Source organism: Platalea leucorodia (genome assembly GCF_965183815.1).
Source record: "Platalea leucorodia genome assembly, chromosome: 8".
Lineage (NCBI taxonomy): Eukaryota > Metazoa > Chordata > Aves > Pelecaniformes > Threskiornithidae > Platalea > Platalea leucorodia.
In genome coordinates, this window is record NC_138830.1 from 50,157,424 (window position 1) to 50,176,470 (window position 19,047).

A 19,047-nucleotide genomic window follows, 5' to 3' on the forward strand; every position below is an offset into this window, starting at 1 on the left:
ATGCTGTTCTGTCATGGCTCCCACCCTGTATTTGGGTTCACGCATGATCATCATTAAGTGAGACCCACAGGACTTTGTGCCTCAGGCAGCTAAAACGACCACTCAGGACTCTCTGGTAGGCAGAGGAATCACAGGAATCAGAGGAATCAATTAACTATTTCTGTAACAGACTACATGTTCTCCTCTCTGCAATTATTCGGCTCTCCTACCAAGAGCAGAAGATGAATGAGGTCTTGCCTCCGACAGGTGTTCCCAGTATGACAAGTGATAATATCCTTGCACATGTTTGTAGATCAAACACTGTGAAGTCCACCTCCTGTCTAACAAGGGGAACAAACCTCAAAAGCTACTTTCCTCTTTCACTCCCAATGCCAGACTTGACTTTATCAGGACTTGATCGGGATTAGGCCAAGTAACCTCTTTACATTTACTGTTGACTTCATATTTTTTGGTGGCCATTGTGCTTCCTTTACTCTTTCATTCTCTGGCAGCACAGCAGAATGAAAACAGTTGGCATTAGTACACTGAAATGTATCTGGCAGCTGCAGGCACCAGATGCCAAGCACTTCAGTGCATTTTCTAGCAGCAGTAGCAGCAGCTGGTTCTCGGGGAAACTGCCTGAACTCCTGCCTCATTTCACTGCTGGCTGTTACTAGTCTGAGTGGTCCACGAGAACAGCATAGGGCCAGTCTGCAGATCGGTTTCTTTGCCCTTCAAGTAGGCCATTTTCCCCCATCTCGCTTCTGATTGATTCAGTAAAATCTGATTATACAGCACCACCTTGGATTATTTACAAGACGTCTTTTGGGGTCTGCCAGCAGACATGGACATGCTTCACTTCCTTGATGAGCCAGTGGTACCTTCCATTTGCAAAATGTCTTTCTAAACCAAACACTAATTGTAGTAATGCTTCCCAAAGAAATGGTGTGCCTCTTGACTCAAGGGCCAAGATGATGTAGGAAAGAAGAAAAGAGAACCCTCCTGAGGCCAGGTTCTGATCCAAAGCAGTCAGCATAAAACTTTTTACTCACTACAAGCGTTAGATGAAGTCCATAAACCAGCAAATACCTGTCAATGAGAGTGGAAGATACTGTGCTGCAGGAATCAGTAGACATCAGCTGCTCACTTGTGTCTCAGCCTGGACATTGTCCTTTTTCTGCCCCTTTGCTCAAGCTTTTGCTGCTAGAGGCAGGATAACAATCTGATCAGCAGTATGTGATGCTGGGAGTGCAAAAAATATCCATATGGCCTTCAGCATGGCTTCTGGCATGAAGAGAAGCCAGCAAACAGAAAAAAAATGGAGGCTGGAGATACTGTTGTGGTAGGCTGGTCTCTACAGTGATTTCACAGACACCTATTGCAAACAACGTAATGTAGAGTGGACTATAAGGAATGATCCTTTGTCAGAATAAGTAGCAAAAAAGTGCAAAAGTGACAGAAGCATTTTTCTTATCCATACTGTAACCATCCACAGTGAGCTGCAATATTCATCTCTGCCCTAGCCCAAGATCGGTATTTTAATCTTTAATATACACTTGCATCTTACAAAACAAATAGCGTAACTTTCTGTCGAGTGTTAACATTAAATGAAACTGGGTAGACACATTTTTAGAAAAGTTTAAACTTTCTTTTCCAACACTGTGTTACAGCATTTATACCTATCCCTTACCATGACCAGCTGATACTTTCATTACAATATTAACTTGAAATATTTCTTGAGGTTTAGTCTAGCCTAATTTTAAGATTTACTGTTTTGACGACTTCTTGCTAATTAAATTTATTTTTAAATGCTCACACTTTTCACTGAAGTCCAATAATTTGTGTGAAGAAAAAGCAAATCTGTTTTTAATTTCATGATTTAAAAAAAACCTAATTATATTCTGGTGTTATATAAATTTTATATCTCACGGCAAAGAAACTGCAGATCTGAAGAGTAATCCATGTTTCATTAGTTTGTGTATTCTGCCATGGAATATAATATTACATTCTTAAATTAGTTGGAAGCCACACTGTGCTGCAGAGTATAAAAACAAAAGTGAGAGCTCAAGCTAGGTCAAGCATATTTTGTATAGGTCCATTAAAAATCTCATCCATTAATATTAATAAAGATGTTGAGACACAAAAGTCCTTCAATTAACATATATTAGGCAGGCAGGCACAAGCATTCAAGTGATCCCACTGTGAACAGCAAGAATCCAGTCCTCAAAGAATAAAGCCATGAGTGTGCTGTGTACATAGTGGGGCAGCTAGAAATGCTAATGCCACAGAAGAGTGAAAAGGCAACGCCCTATTGTCTGTGCAAGTAAATATCACTTTATTGCCTCAGCTTCCTCTTCTATTAAGCAGGTTTGTGCTGGGCCTTGTTATTCCAGTAGGAATAACTTCAGGACCTATTATCTTTGCCGTTAAACTTTTTTCTTTTACTATTTTTTGGCAGGAACTAGCTAGGTAGCCACATATGAGATTCAGGAAAAGGATTTTCATCTGACTGTACAACTTGTTTGTAGATTTCCCTAGCTTATGAACTAACATTGTAAAAAAGAAATTAACTTGCATGTTCCAGAAATTACTCTGGACAATAATGGTTCCCACGGTACTGAGCTTCAACCATCAAGACTCATTCACTTGCATATGACCTGATTATTTGACATTTCTTCACCCTCATTCTTACTGACTTCCGAGCATGATAAACAATAAAAGGTTACTGATGTCAACCTATTATGAGCCAGGATGCTGTTCTCATCTAACACACAGTAAAGCCAGGACTGAAGCTTAATTAATACATGTTTGTAAATTGTGCTGAGCTGCAAGGCATTATGATTTCAGGTTTCTTCTGTAAATGTTTACCTCAAAGCTTTACTCAATGCCCTACTGTCTGAACCAAAGATAAGTTCTGCTTCCATCAGCTATTCACATAGCTGGTCAAATCACTGTCAGAGCAAATCAATAGGAAATTCCTTTAGCATACTGTAATTTATGGTAGACCTGCAGCAACAGAATCGTGATTAAAAAGGGATAAGAAAAGGCAAGAAAGGACTAACATTTCTGCTCCCACTGACATGATCAAAAAGACAGAGGAAAACCTTGTCTGTAATGCAATTATCCATTAAAGTTCAATTCAGATACCATTTAAGGGCTCATCAGAGCCTTCCTAACACAGAATGAGTGGTTTTTAGAAAAAAGATACTGAAGTCCGAGCTTCAGCTGATATAACTCACTGTAGGTCCACTACTAGCTCTCGCTGCAGAGATAACTAAGTTTAACCCCTCTCTCGCCAGCTCACTGAGAGACGACCATTACAAAATGAGGCACACAGAGCTGACAGCTTCTATCTGTGGTCAGGAGTCAAGTCAGAGGGAACACTTCTGATAACTAAAAAGGCTGCTGACTTTAATGGGGCTGCTGTCAGGTTATCACTGGACACTCCAACTTCCAAAAAGAGAAAGCAAGTATTTTCTAGAAAATCCCTAGAGAGCTATAAATCTGTAAGTCAGCAACATTACTCATGCTCAGGAGAGAATGAAATCAGATGCAAATAGCTCTGAAATTATCTTAAAGAATTGACCAATATATTATTGGCATCACAGCTCTGGATGCCTCTGTCTAGCATGGCCCCAACTTTTATCTTGCCCCCGTCTTCAAGTTTCAAAACCATAGACACTGAGAACAGTCTTTAGACCTCTGTCCTCCTCTCACTGTTTGCAGTACTGGACAGTAGTCCTAGTGACCAAACTACCATCTCTTTCAAAGAGTATGGGACATCCCATGCATCAGAAACACAAACCCTTCCCTAAGAAGTGGCAAATTAGAAAATATTATCTTAAATATCTTGTAGACTTAAACATAACTGTGACAAACAAAAACTGTAAGTGCCAAAATGACTGAGGGACTTATGGAGCCGGTAACAAACTCCCAGTAACCATACAGACCAGCTACAACCGTGCAGCCTACGTTGAATCAAAGTCAAGTTTCCAAGTGAGTACAAGTGTGCAAATCACAAAGCTGTCATCATAATCATGGCATTGGTTTTGCAGAGAGGCTAAGGAGGGAGTAAGCTTGGGGAAAAAAAAAAATATTTAAGAACAGTTTTAATACCCCTGGTTGCTCAAATTAAGTGGACTCTGCTGCAGGGCTGGGGCACAACCAAAATACTCCTATGCTTTCCACTCACTCTGCTGCCATGTGTCAGGTACAGAGCTCTAGCAGTGAGGAGTGAGTTGGACTTGAACTACAGTTCAAGACAGAAATAAAACCTTGTTTAGGTTAATTATTAGTGACTGAAAGCTGCTATTAGTTAGTAGAATCTGCCTCTAAAAAGAGAAATATTTTAGATGTTCAGCAGTTTGCAGCTGTGCAGAAGAGAATGTGTTGCATCTCGTCAGCAGAGATGGTATGGTCCAAATGAAAATAGTGGCGCTTAAAATAAAAATCCTCATTTACATCAAAGACATCCTGTTATGAAGAGGTCAAGTCTGTGCAGACAGGTCATCCTCTCCTGACCCTTATGAGGGCATTTGACTATAAGCTTCTCTCTAATGGACTAGGGAAAGTGTGGGAACTAAGCTTTGTGGAAGGACTTTGCTACAGCAAGAAAAATGCTTATATTTCAAGTATAGATAGTCTACCAATTCCTTTAGAAGTTATAAGACTGCTGCTTAACAAGAAAGACCAGGATGAACTGCCTATCTAAGTAGAAACAGATGGCTCCCTGTTTCTGGAACTGCTTTAAGGGTGCAAGAAGCAGTGCTTGCAACAGCCTGAAGTTTGGTCTGAAATACACCGACAAACAATTTCCATGCTCTTACTGCCAGCTGAGCAATAACGGAGCAGGCAAAAATGACTGAGAGGACCAGCTCCTGGGGGCACTCTTGCAAGCTCTTCTATGTCCGCAGCCCACTGTGTTCAGGCTGATGGAGCCAAAGTGCTCTCTGTGACACAGTATTTCCTCTATGTATGCTCAAGGGTTCCAGGCTTTTTAGTATAAAACCTGGAAGAAATGCCACCTCTGTTACTTTTCCTGTCCAGCGGAAGCAGATTATTGCTCCATCATTAATCCTCTTTAATTCCATTTCTTACCCATCAGGAATCAATAGGGTCAAAATACCTGGGATAACAGTCTTTCTCTTGCAGAGCTAAAGCCAGAGCTAAACAGAAAGCTTACCAGACAGATATGGAGAAGGGCAATCAATAATATAATCACACAAGTCATTCCCCATCAGCAGTCAATTCAAGGCTGAGACCAGAAACAGTGTCTCATATTTGTCTAGTATAATTCAAAGTATCTTCAAGAATATGGCTTTTTCCCATTGTCACCTCATTTTCCTGTAAAGATTTTTCTTATTTTCATCTTTACCATACTATGGAGTGAATAATGGCAAAATGTCCATCAAAACAGTGGACAAAATTATGATCCTGTAAAACACACTTTGTGTTTTATAAAGGATGGAGATGTAATGGTGTGTGAATATAAAGAAAGTCAAAGAACTCATATGCCAGATGCTGTTCATGTTGTGCTGGTATAATGGCAGAAAATGTAGGATTTGTATATTGACTTGTGGATGGACTAAAAATAATTTTGACAATGAGTCAAACCACCAGTTCTGTACTTAGTTTCTCTTCAAGGTCTCACTGGGCCAAATTTTGTCCTATTTTTACAGCTGTAGGTTTCTAAAGGAACCTCATTGCGAACAGCAATTATTTTGTACCTCTACCAGCAGTCTGGCTCACTGATTTTGATGGGAGTTTGTCTGCACAAGAACCTTGGGATTTGTCTCAACATATTTAATTGGACTTAAAGTGTGAGCTCTAGGAATAAGAGGTTGTTGTTAGCATGAACTTAAATAATGCTAATACAGGGTGCAATTAAACAACTACAAAGAATGGGTACATGAGTTGCCTTGCCTGCCTGCCTCTTAGGTGGCCAGACTGCATTAAGAAGCTTTAATTTTGTGGCTTCTTTGATACTTTGAGCAAAGTCCTGCCCTCAGACATGCACACACAACTTCCATTGAATTAATACATCTCCTGTTTATCTCTCAGTGCTACATCTAACCCTTTCTCCAGTCGTAGACTCCTCTGACAGCTCAGTGAGTGTAACATGATTCATCCTTCCCTCCTCTTTCTCTTCCCTTGACTAGACACTAACAAACATAACAGAACTTGAGACAAGAGAAAGAGGCCCCTTATAATGAAAGATTCAATCACGTCTTACCAAAAACAAAGGAGGGCACTAGCTAGTGCATGAAGCTGACTCCACTCTTCTAACTGAGGTGCATAAATAAAAGGGAGAGAATGGTCCGCATTCACCTCTAGTGTAAGCAGGTGCAGCCTCTCAGGCCTTCATGCTACTGCATTTGCTTAGGGCTGAATTTGACCCAAACAATAAAACTGTGTATCACATAGTTTTAAAGGACCTGAACTGTTCCACTGAGCTGCACTGATTTTCTCTCTGACACAAACTACACATGCATGTCTGCTCTGTGATGTAATGGTAGGAGAGTTACTTTATGCTGTACGTATGTTTCTTTCCTCACCTGTCTCCTCCACCAAATAGCAGCAACATCCCCACAAATGCTATACAATAAACTACTCATTCATTATGTTCACTATTTTCTATGTTGTATATTGGACTACAGTGTAAACTTGTTTGACTTTGTAAGAGAGAGTTCTTGTCCACAAGGGGAATGTGACTTCTGCTCCTAAATGCACAGTTATAAATTACTTTTAAGAATGTCTAAATCTCTAAATCTCTAGAACACCACTGGACTACTGACAGCTCTCGGGTTCTCTTCTATTCTGCCCTGATTTACTGTGTGACTGCAAACAGCTCACTTCATACAAGAGATTACGTATACATAGACCTAACATAAGCAGCACATAAGGAAACAGAAAGGAGACAAAAGGTGGCATATAAAAGGAGACAAACAACACACAGTTTATACACAGACTAGGAAGACAGTAGTAAGGCTTTTAGACACAACATCATCATGAAAAAGGAGTTAAAGATGGTGAACCTACAATAGATATCTGTTTTTAATGCAGATGAGAGAGCACAACATGTGGATGAGGCAAGAGGAATGAGGTAGGAATACAGATACAGCCACACTGAGTAAGTCCTAAAAACCTATTTCTTATTCTAATAGTGGCCAGCACCATCTCCTTCAGAAAAACTGAAAAAAAACCTGCATTCTGTGGATTTGGCATAGTCTGCCTCCCAATTAAGATAGCTAAAGGCAATTATAAGTAATAATATATTACTAAATAATAATAGTAATAAAAACATATGATTAGATTAAGTAAGAATTAGCTCAAGCCAGGAGTTTGGAAAAAAAATGCATTTGGGAAGACTGAACAGTCTGAATTGGAGAACGTAAACAGAAGATGAAGCAAGACAAACCAGTGGCCTGGATATATCAACTGGGAGAGCACAAGGGATTGAAGAAAACTCCAAGAAGTCATGCTGGAGTAACAAAAGAGTTTTATTAAAAGTAATAATGAATATCAGTGGAGAAAGGAGTTGAAAATTTTGCATTAATTTCTATTTGGGCCACATTAAGATGATGTCAAAGAGAGAAACTAGCTTTGTATTTACTAACATAAATGAAATCATTGACCCAAAGTTGTAAGAGTGAAAAAAAAAAAAAACCCACCCCTGAGAGTGAGAATGTATTAACAAAATATATGAAAATGAAAAAATTATCACAGCTTCTTTGGAGGGAATGTATCATATTCTCCACAAATGGTCCAGAACACATTTTTCTGAAGGTGTACAAAGTACATCCGTCTTTTGAGCATTTTTGATAAAATGGCTGAGCAAATCTGTGTGATGTACAACATAGGCCTGAATTTTAATAAATCTGTCATACTCTCTTATCTCTAAGCAAGTGTGATGCTGCTACTCAATGTCTGATGGTGAAACACACTTAGGAAGATCTAAACAAGATTTCTTGCATATAAGTTAACTTCATTTAAAAAAAAAAAAATAACATCACCGCTTTCTTGCTGCATAACAGATGCTCCAGCAAGTAAAGGATGTTGACTGAAGCAGGAAAGGGCAGATGACAGAAGAAAGCAAGTTTCCTGTTGAAAATCAAAGCACCTGAACACTTTGATGATGAAAAGGCAAGACACAGTACTCATAGTAAAATTGTACACATTCTCCTAAAATGCTAACTTAATGTATTACAGTACTTATTCAGATAAAGAGCATAGATCCAGTTTTGCCTTCTGACACATCAAGAAAATTGTGTTGACTGATGGAAACATTTGGTCTCAAATCAACAAATCAGCATAAAAATGTGGGGCCTTACTGTCAACTAAGCTATTAAAACATAAGTAAGATACACACATCTCTTAAGAGATCTACACCAAAGCAACAAATTCTTGCTCCTTTCCAGTGTTAAGTTAAGGTCATCCTGTCTAACAAACCATTTCATATAGACTCTCTCAAAAGTCTACTCTGCAGGCAATGGCAGATAACAGACAGCTGAATGACTGAATACTCTAGGTCATCCAAAATATTAGATCAAAGAGTCCCTGTAGTCTATTGAAATGCAATTGCTTCCAAATCACATTGTGGTGTTCCAGGCTTGAAAGAATGGGTCACTGCAGTTTTATTGTAGAGAAGCTATTGCTAATGAAAGGAACAATGGAAAGATTAGTGCTACCAACCATATAGAAGAAACACCACTTTCGGTTTAATTGCAGTGAACAAAGCAAATAGGAAAGAAGGGCAACCAAGTGACAAAAGTAGTTGGTGCAAAGAGGATATAGAAGCTATTCACAAGGTTCTCTTGATCAGGGCACAGCGTCCAGACTTAACATATGATTACTGAATTTGGATCACAGTAAAAAATGACGTGGTTGTCACTACAGACAGCTGACGACACATTTTTAAGAAGGCAGCCTTACAAACTGAAAGACTAATAATCCTGTTGATAATTTGCCTGGGATTCATTAGGTGCACAGAAATTAATAAATGGATAGGGAGAAAGTAACAATCATACTTTATTTGTGATACCTACTCTGCAGAAGAGTATTATAAGTAAAGGTTTACTTCATTTACCAGTTGAAAATAACAATGTAAGGTGAAATCTATTGAACTTTGGAACCGATTAAAGAAAGAGAGAGATTCTAACTGGTGATAATCTAGGTACTGAAAAAGGTTCTGCCATGATAAATTTGTTCATGCCACAGTATCTATTCTCTTTTGATCAATTTCTGGATCTTTTCTACGTGAAGCTTACCAGTCATAACAACCTCTACGTCGAGACAGTGGTAAAAGATCCATTTCAGTCTCAGTTAAGATCACCACATTCTGCTTCTCTGTGACCTGAGGCAGACTTGAACCTTCCTTCTCCAGACAAGACTTGACAAGCCCAGCTTCACTTAGCTCATAAAGCATGTTAAAAAATAAAACGTGACCAAACTGGGGAGATCACCCAAACTGTAACTGTTGTGTGTAGGTAGAGCACTTCTCTAAGAGGAAAAGACAAGCACTGCAATAAGTGAAAACAGTTCTTTTTCTGAATAAATGCGGTAAAAGCTAGCTGTTGTGAAAATGAAGCTTCGACACAAACAACTAAGCACATCCGATATTAACAGCTCAGCACTACAAACACAACTTAAAAACCAAAAGAAAGCTTCATTCCAGTTCCTGGCACCTGCTCCAAAGTCACATTTGCAACTGTTCAAATGAACTCTAAGATACTAATTCCTCTAACGTGCTGAGAAAAAAACTAGAGCATTCAAAATATAATCCAGACTACTTCAATCAGTTATCAGTATTCAACAGCTCTTTCTAATGAACGACCCTCTTCTCAAGTCACCGACTACTATTTCAAAGGAAACACTGGGTGTCTCAAGTGCTCCTTTTTTGGTCCCGTCACACAGTTTAATAGCCCTTATGGACAAGTACCTTTGCAAAACAGATTTCTAGAGGGCGACCCAACATATCCTCTGGACCTTAGTCAACCACAAAGCATACAGATAGCTTCATATACCTAATACTACTAAATGTCACTGCTTTCATCTGCATCCATAGGAGATTGCTTTGCAAGTGCAAGGGCTTAAGCCTAAAAAACATCAATAACTATTAATTCTGTAGATGATTCTTCTGAATTACATCAGTAAAGACTTCTCTGCAGGCAATGAGCACTGTCAAACGTATTTGAAAAAATCATTTGTGAGTAATACTTTTTCATGAACTTGGATGACAGCCATAAATGGAAAATATGCAATGATAATATTTAACACATTCATAAGAGATCAAATAATCAAGACTTATAAACCTGAATAAGGCTGGAATTGTCAAAGGAAACGAAGGAAATTTGGTTCATAACTCCTGCTGAGCTAGAAAATTCACCCTTCCTTAAAGCAGTTGACAAACCTAGGTACAATATTTTTTTCTCACAGGCTTATGGATTGATTTTTTTTCTTTATTCACAGTAGTGCACAAAGGCAGGAAGAGCATTTACTTAAGAGCAAGCAAAAATGTATAAACTACCACAAACTATAACAAATGAAAATTGCTATGGGATAATTACCAGGACTACCAGCCAGTCTTCTGGTTTTTTCCTGAAAGTCTGTGATCCAAAAATGCAAAGGGTGTGTTGCAGTTCATTGGCTATAACTAAGCCTCTTCTGTTAAATGCAATAGCAACTACTGGTATTAGGAAAATCACCAAATGGTGTATGGTATCTTGAATATTATATGAATTACATACCTTCAGCTACTATTCCATGTATGAAAATACTTTTAATGCTGATTTGTTTTAAATAAACACTTACCAAGCCTACACATGTAGATATTGCTACCGAAGAGGTGCTATCGTTCCTTATAAAGCCCTGGTAGAAACATTGCTCAATTTCATGTTCCTGAGAATTTGAGACTCCATCTTTCCCGAGTACCTGGACAATAAAACTGTTGCTTAAAATGGTCGAAGGTTTAAGCTCTAAGTGAAGTTCCTGTCCAAATGCTGAAAATCTGTAGTGCAAGGAACTCTTTGAACTCTGAGTTGATCTCTTTTTCCTAGTACTGTGCAAAACATCATGTGAAATGTACGATCCACTGGAATCCACTTTGACAGGTGTCACAAATACATAATCTGTAACGATAAGAAGTCAGCCATCAGCTTTTGTATCCAACAAATAAGGTAAGCGTCATTGTAGCACGGTAAGCATCAGGCTTTCACTATGGCATGAAGCATTCCCTCATTTAGGGAACAGCCTGAAAGCTCTGCAGGCTATGTGTGTATAGGCTTGACTGCATAAATTCACCCCTGTAAGTCACACAGGCTCTCAAACAGTGTTTGTTTCCTTTCTGCCCCACTGAGAGGTACAGACTAACTAGCATAGCTGTGAACATTCCCACAACCGCTCTTCTGAAGACATTTGTCATCACCAGCAGATCCGTAGATTTTCCCCTCCCCCTGTATTAATTGCTGTCAAATGTGAAGGCTGCTCTGGTTTGAGGGTTTTTTTCTTTCCCTGAGAACACAGCAAATATTATATCACTGTAGGGGTAACCATGACTGAGACTTTGTAGAACTGTACCACTTGTTCAAATGGATTAAAGGATTAATTTATTAATGCCTTAACTGAGTGAGACCTCATCTCTTTGTAGTGACTCGATTAGACTGGGTTTCAAATTGTAACTGACCTTCAGCAGAAAGGGATTACATCCTACCTAATAACCTTTAGTCAGTCATTGCTAATTGCATGTCAAAGAAGTTTGTTGTTTTGGATAAAATATGTGAAAAATTACAAAACTATTTGTGAGGGGAAGACTAAGATCTACTCACAGCCACCTAAGAAAGGAAAAAATAGAGGCCACGATTCAGCTAGCTGCATGAGCAGGTGCTGAGCTTGAAGTACATTACCATTGCTGCTGATCCAGCCATACAGGGATTACTTGTATCCTGGAAGCTGGGTCTGAATTTTAGCCATTTGCTGAACTAGGACCTTTGCACCTATTCCTGGTTATATCAGTAATTATGCTGAATAAACTGCTTCCCAACCCCATTTCATTTCTGAGCTGTATTTCTCTGTGAATACTTAAAGATGTCCATGCATTTGACAGTAAAGCAATTCATTTCTCTTCCTAAATTGAAATAACACCGTTAAAAAAGAAGAAAACTCCCTCCTTCTTGGGTTGTAACAGATGTTGCAAAAACTATCCGTCTCTTTGCCTGAATAGACGTTATTGGACACACATTAAGCTGCAAACATAACCAGTGATAGGTTGTTTTTCCTTAGACAGTGGTAACAATACATCAAGGACTTTTACTTTCCTCGAGTGGTGTTAATCAACGGCAGAAGTTGAGGACGCTAAGCAGGCTGGTGGCCAAAAAACGCAAGCAGCTGCTGGAGAGACGGAATCCCCCAGTGAGCAGAGGATAGGGTGCAAGAGGGTTTTCCTTTCTGCAGCCTGGTGTGGTTCTCTATTGTACTTTGTTTCCACTCGCACCCAATAAAAAGCATATACTGCACTTCAAACTTCCCAAAGTCATCAGCGTCTAAGTGTTAGTCTCTGCAACCTGGGAACAAACAGCTCCTGAGCTCTCTCTCACGAGTCCTTTCTCTGCAGGTTTGTTTTCCCTTAGCCTGCATTGCACAGCTTCTTCCGCTCTCCCACCCAAATCTTTTCATGACTTTTGTCTCACTGCTTTCAGAAAAGACACGAGGCTTTGTTGTTGTGGCTACATACACATTCTTCTTTCTAATTGCACATGTAAATGTGGATGTATTTACCATCTCATTCATGTGCTTTGCTGTTACATATCATTCCTTTTAGCTTTTGCACACAGGGCTTAACAAGTTAATCTCTGTCCATAGTTAGCTATTTTACAGCAGCCAACTTGCTTCCACTTTATGTTCCCCAAACGCTGTGGCTTCTTCCCTTTAAATGCTCAGTCCGCCAAAAAAAGCATCCATGCAAATGTTCATATACACAGACACAGAAAGAGCTATACAAACCATGATTCAATTCACTGATGCTGTCACTGGTTAAAGCTGCTGCATGAGACATGCAACAGAGGCAGCACAGCTGAAGGGTCTGCAAGAGAAAAAAAAAAAAAAGAGAGAGAAAAGGAGTATTGGGCGAGATTTACTTGACAAGGGAAGGCAGAAAGACACGGCACCAGAAACTGTGCAGTAACCTGGTATGAAAGTACACCAGGCGACTGCAAAAGAAAGTGCTCTCGACCTGCCTTTACAGTGCTTCCAAGCCACGGGAGAGTCGGGAATTGCATGGAGCTGCCGCTGAGAATCGCAACAGGTAAAGTCCAGACGACAAGCAGGAGACAGTCCATGTTCCGCCGCGCACCTGGCGTGCTACCTGCTCCCCGAAGCGTGCGGCGGGCGCGCCCGGATCCCCCGCATGGTCACCTGGGCTCTGCCCCGCAGCAGCTCCGGCGGCCGGCTCGCCGCGCCGCGCCCCCGCCGTGCGCGGCGGCGGAGCCCATGGAGCGGCGCCCAGGTGAGCGCGCCCTCGCCGCCGGCGCGCACGCTTTAAGCCGCCGCCGCCGCCGCCGCCGCCGCCGCCGCGGGGCAGCGCTGCCTCCGGCGCCGCGTCTCGGCGCGGCCGCCGCCCGGGGGGCGACGCGGAGCGGAGCGGGCGGGACCAATGGGGAGGCGGCGGGGCCGGGCCGGGGCCGGGGCCGGGGCCGGGGCCGGGGCCGGGGCCGGGACTGGGACTGGCGGGCGCAGGCGGGGAGGCACCTGGGAAAGGGGGTGGCTTGCGGCCCCCCCGGCCCCGGGGGAAGCGAGGAAGCGGCTGGGCTGAGCGAGGGCAGCGCCGGTGCTGGCACACCTGCGGCCGCCTGCAAAGGGAGCGGGGGGACCTTCGCTGCGGCAGGAGGGGTGCAAAAACGGGGGGCCGACCCACAGGGCTTAATCAAAAGGACCGGAGTTTTCGTGATGATGCTGGGAGGAGGAGTGGAGTCCGGTATCAGCCACCCAGCTTCCAAAGCACCATTCACGTGGAGAGAATATGCTGTTACTTTCTATTGTTTTTAAAGGTAGCTTCATGGGAAAACAAACAAACAAAGCAACAAATCAAACAAAGATTAGGTTGCCTGGGAAGAAAATACAGCTGTGATAGCCAAGACCAGTTACTGAATATTGAACACTGGTGTCCATAAGGGAGCTGACTTTCGCCCAGCGACTTACACGTATTGAGCCAAACGCAGCACCAGGTCCTGGTCGCGACTAAGCAAGTCTCTGCTATTAGGTTACACTTTCCCTTCTACAGAAAACTTCAAAGTCCTAAATAATCTGAAAGGAACCTGAAGTATTGAAGTGAATGGGACTGGTCCAGGTTGGAAATCAATACAGAACTTGTTTCTGATGCTTTTGGCTGCACTTGGAGAAGCGTCCCTCACCTCATGGTCTCCCTTTTGTGCTAGAGAGTTTTCTAGTATGTGTCTCAGTCCAATCTCACTCAAAATCTCCCTTGTCCCAGGGTCACGCCATGAAAATAAACAGTAGCTCTGTCAACGCAAGGTGCCTCGCTGCTCCAGTTGGCACGCAAGCTGGAGAGCACAATGGAAGCCGAGGTGAGCTGCAGGTCATCTCCTCTAGCTGCCTCCTTCACCGGGGCTTTCGTGGTAACCAGACTGGGGCAGTGGATTAGACAGATCAGAGATATTTTCCCTTCTAAAGCATTTCCTGCCTTTAAACATTAAATAAGTTCCCAGGTGTGGAATTTCTCCTTCACCTCTCTCTGTTTCCCAGTGGGTTTTACATTGTCACCTTGCTGAATATATTATGATAAAGTTTCAAGATCTTTTTGTAACAGTGCACCTGTCACCTCCCACTGAGTATATTCGAACAAAACAGCTGGCTACAGGTTTACGGTGGTCCCAGAGGAGCAGAACACATAAAACATGCTGTGCATTGCAGATAATAGGAGAAAAATATAAAATTATGGGGCTGTAATTTTATTATCAGCCCTCAACACCCTGAACAGACAGACTTGACTGTTTTCAGTAGAATACCTGGCTGTGAAGACTTACATTCTATTTGCCGTGAGGGGAGGGAAATAAATACAGTTCTCTAGCAATTACAAGAACTGTTTAAGAAAGAAAAAGACAACTTTCACCGTAAACCTAGCACCACTGAAGGGAGTTTTGCTCTTGATTTCTGTGGAGTTAAGATTTCACCCTGGGGATTTATCGTTTCTAAGTATGATCAAAGAAGAAGAAAAAAATGTGACACTGCTTTGCATGACTAGAAATGACATGCGTCCAAATTTGAGTTGGCATTAGGCAGGGGACCCCAACCTTTCTTGGCCTGTAGGCAGCAACATTGATCAGCTAACATGCTCAGACAACATCATACTTTGCTCCCCAAGTCAATCAAGATCCCAGCAGTGATGGTCATAAACATCAGAGAATCCCGCAGGCAGCTCGTTACCATGTGCAAACATCGTTACCATGCAAAGCATTAGAGAAATAAAGCTCCACAGTCAGCAGTGTAGTAAACAATGCAGTCAGAGGGGGTTTTTCCTCCCCCCACTCCCTAGCAATTCCCACCTCAGATGACCAGCAAGCATAGATTCCTTCAGAGACAATCATTACCATACTACAGTCTGTTATTGGACTATTCTCTGTTCTCCTCAAGCTGTCAGGTTGGATGCTGCTGTCACTTTTTTTATGCTGATCAGTTTTGTTGTGTTTTCAGTTGGTCTTTTTCTTCCCCTACTTGTTTGTATCCACCTGTTGTAACTGTGTTCCGCCTACATGAGAAACTCCTCCATCACCGGTGAATACAAGAAAGCATGGGGACCCAGCAGAAGCTTGTCACCCTGAAGCAGCATTGCACTACAGATAATAACGCCCTTCTGGGGGAGGGATCTCCAGCGTAAAGAGATCATTTATGTACCATGACTCAGAAAGCCAGGATTTCTCTCGTACCTGCAAGGGCAAGTAAGGGGCTTGCTGCTCTATACCAGCAGTGAGTTAGTGCTTCACTTTCATCACCACACTGAGGCTCGCAAGAGCACAGCCCAGGTTTCACCAGGGCTTCTCATCCACCTGCTCTAGACAGATCGCACCGGCATGCAAAGTGTCCGTTGTCTTGATGTCTAGATGCAAAGATGTTGGATGTTCTTGTTTCCACTTGCTAGCTTATCAGAGAAAATGGATTATTATTTTTAATAACGCTGTTCTTTCTAATTCTGAATCCCTCTTTTTCTCGTGAATTTCTATAGACTTTTTTCCCCAAGAACTGTGCTGTCATGGCCATCATGATAGCGTCTCGCCCCACACAGAACTCACATTACCGCTAACATGACTGACAGGCATGCAGAAGAAATATGCCCTGAGTTAAAATGCCATTGTGTTTGTTTTGCTGTCTTTGATAGAGCCAATTCTTTATCATTTGAGACATTCGTGACCGCTGAGATGAGTGGATGATTCACAGAAGTCTGTTGTCTGATAGCTGTCACCTCTTGCTCTGTCAACCTAGATTATTTTTCCAGATATATTTGTGTTAGAAATTAATTTTAATAATTTATACCATACTTAAATCATATATGATTGGATAACTGGAAGCAGAGTACTTACAAAGGGAAAATGGTGCAGTGAGGGCTTGTTTTAATCAGGTAGTCACATCGTATTGAGTGAATAGGCATAGCAGAATCAGAGCAGATATGTTTTTTGCTAACTCAGCATTCAGTTTCTGCAGCTGTCCCTTCCTACTTGACCATTTCTCTGACTATTTCTTACTAAATGACACACTTGGTGGGTTATTCAGGATACATGTAAGCACTCCATAGGATTCTTCCAGCTCAATCTTTATGCTCTCTGTGTTTATCCTCATGAAGATGTTTCACTCTTGTGAAGCACAGAAGCCCTTTGCCTTCATTTATAGTGAGTGGTGATTAACCACATGCTGGGTGAAACTCCTTGCAGAGAAGTCTTCATGGAAACCCCTTTACAAATGAAAATGACCCTCTTTAGAATGAGCTGGTAGTTTTCAAAACCCATCAAGTTCATCTTTGTCCCAAGTTGAAGAGGCTCCAAAGTGAAGCTCCAGAGTTGGTTGTGCTCCATCCATACCACAACTGCTAAGGAGGCTTTTCTTTCCCATTGTATTATTCATTCAATAATCTCAAGGCATTTTGTGAATTTATATAATTTGTCTAAAGAGATCAGCGACTGTTACTCAGTTGTAGCAGGACAAAACCTCTAGTTGAACAAAATATGAGCAACTCGAAAAAGAACTTGTGGAAGGGTTCACATACATTAAGCGTAGTTGCAGGGATGTAGTCATCTGGTATCAAACTACATCTGCATGGCTATTCGTATGTTATCTAAACCCATTCAATATCATAGAGTTTAGGAAGAGGCCAAATCCTTTCAGCTGCCATAAATGATCATAGCTCCTCTATCTGTCCGAGTTACAGAACCTGAGAAGGTAGTATACTGTACCCTCCCTGCCAGAAAGATCCCTTGTGCAGAAAGGAGGTTGTAAACAAAGAGAGGTCGTGGCCTACCTCCCTGCCACAGGGAGCACCTCACGTATGGCACGGGGGCACAGCTGGAACACGACACATCCCAAGGAACTGATGGTCTGAGGACACTGCTCAGCTTCCCCTCCAGCTGGAACAGCATTAACGCTTGCTCTCACTTCCACAGAGTAGGTTTATAAAGTACTAGACAGTATTGCAATGCCTGCTAACAGCAGATCCACTCCTACACCATATCTTTCCCCCTCCCCAAATTTTAAAGGGCAACTCTCATAAAAAGAAACGATGGGGACTTCTTTGTTTACTTCCGTGAAATCTGAAGCTGACTACAGTATTCTCAGGAACCGAAAATGCTAGTCTAGCATGTTCCCAAAAGCATATTTCTGCAGTTCTAACCAGTGTTCAGTTTATAATACGAGCTACTGTAATAAAGTTGCTTTTGCATGATGGCTAATTGCATTCTTCAGTGACACATGGCATGGACTATACCATGTCACTGGTTATTCTGTTTATGGGTAACTATATTTCAGCTGACATGGAAACTGTATAAGTAACAAAAACATCTACTGGTTGACTTAGTGTGGTTCCTCCATGAATTCCTGTTCCTTAAGGGCCTGAAAGTTCACAGAATAAAATTCCACTGTCTCACCAGTTTCTGTATTAAATTCTGCTTTCTGCAGAAGCCTCAAAACGTGGTGTTAGGACTGAAGTTATTTCCTCAAACGGTCTCTAAACCCACAGTTTTCAGTTTGCATCCTATAAATCCTGGCAAACTCCATGCAATAAAGAGTAATCTCTGTGGAATAGGTTTTCACCACCATTTACAGTAATATTTTCTGTCAATAAGCTCCTAAATTCATTTCACATAGCTTTTTAATCACAGCCACTGGAAAAGGAGCTTGATCCAGCATTCCTGCTGTACCCTAACTCCCAACAAAATCAAAGAAACAATGTTTACATTTTTTCCTCACCCAATTTGCACGTAGCACTGGGCTGTCGTAGTCCCAATAAATGCTTTTGATTACAAATATTAAACACAATTTTCTGCTTACATGCATTTCTCTGTATTGCACAGCATGTCCCTCCTAATTTGATTAGTTCTACACATTTATTTGTGCTAGCTGGACAGCCTACTTTCTGGCATGGAGTACGAAGTTCCAGCTATCCTGCTGACTTGTTACCATTGTACTTGCTCTATCCTGCTACACAAGAGATTGGGGCTCAGGAGCGGAACTAAAACCACCTCCATGCTGGGTGCTTAGGGCTGACATACAGAAACTTCACAGAGCAATATGTTCTGCATTTCTCTTGCAGTCAGTGCTGTAGGCTAATGCTTAGATTTTAGAAGAGGTTAACTGACTTGCATTTCTAGTGTCACCAGCAATTTTTAAAAGGGGGAGGGGAGACCAAGGAAGCAAGAAAGACAACCTAAAAACTCCGCAAATAGCATTCGTTTGGCTTGGATCCAAATGTCACAAGTTGCTGCCACGGTGTCCCGACACACTCTGTGGCTGAAAAGTGAACAGGGGGAAGCTGCAGCTCGGTACATGGGGGCTCTGTCACACACTCAGACCAAA

At 41.7% G+C, this 19,047-nt stretch overlaps 1 protein-coding gene across 2 annotated transcripts in view; it reads right to left on the reverse strand.

Moving 5' to 3' along the window:
- Window positions 1-13,310, reverse strand: part of ADAMTS18 (ADAM metallopeptidase with thrombospondin type 1 motif 18) — a gene marked incomplete at both ends in the record, with an annotated part of 76,626 nt that extends 63,316 nt beyond the window's left edge. The window contains 3 exons of one of the 2 annotated variants that reach the window (XM_082320835.1): window positions 10,789-11,105; window positions 12,976-13,054; window positions 13,209-13,310. In XM_082320835.1, coding sequence (XP_082176961.1) covers window positions 10,789-11,105; window positions 12,976-13,054; window positions 13,209-13,310 — 498 coding nt within the window. Of the gene's footprint in view, window positions 1-10,788; window positions 11,106-12,975; window positions 13,055-13,157 lie in introns of both variants that reach the window. The other variant, XM_082320834.1, reaches the window with a different exon arrangement.
- Window positions 13,311-19,047: the final 5,737 nt, after the last annotated feature.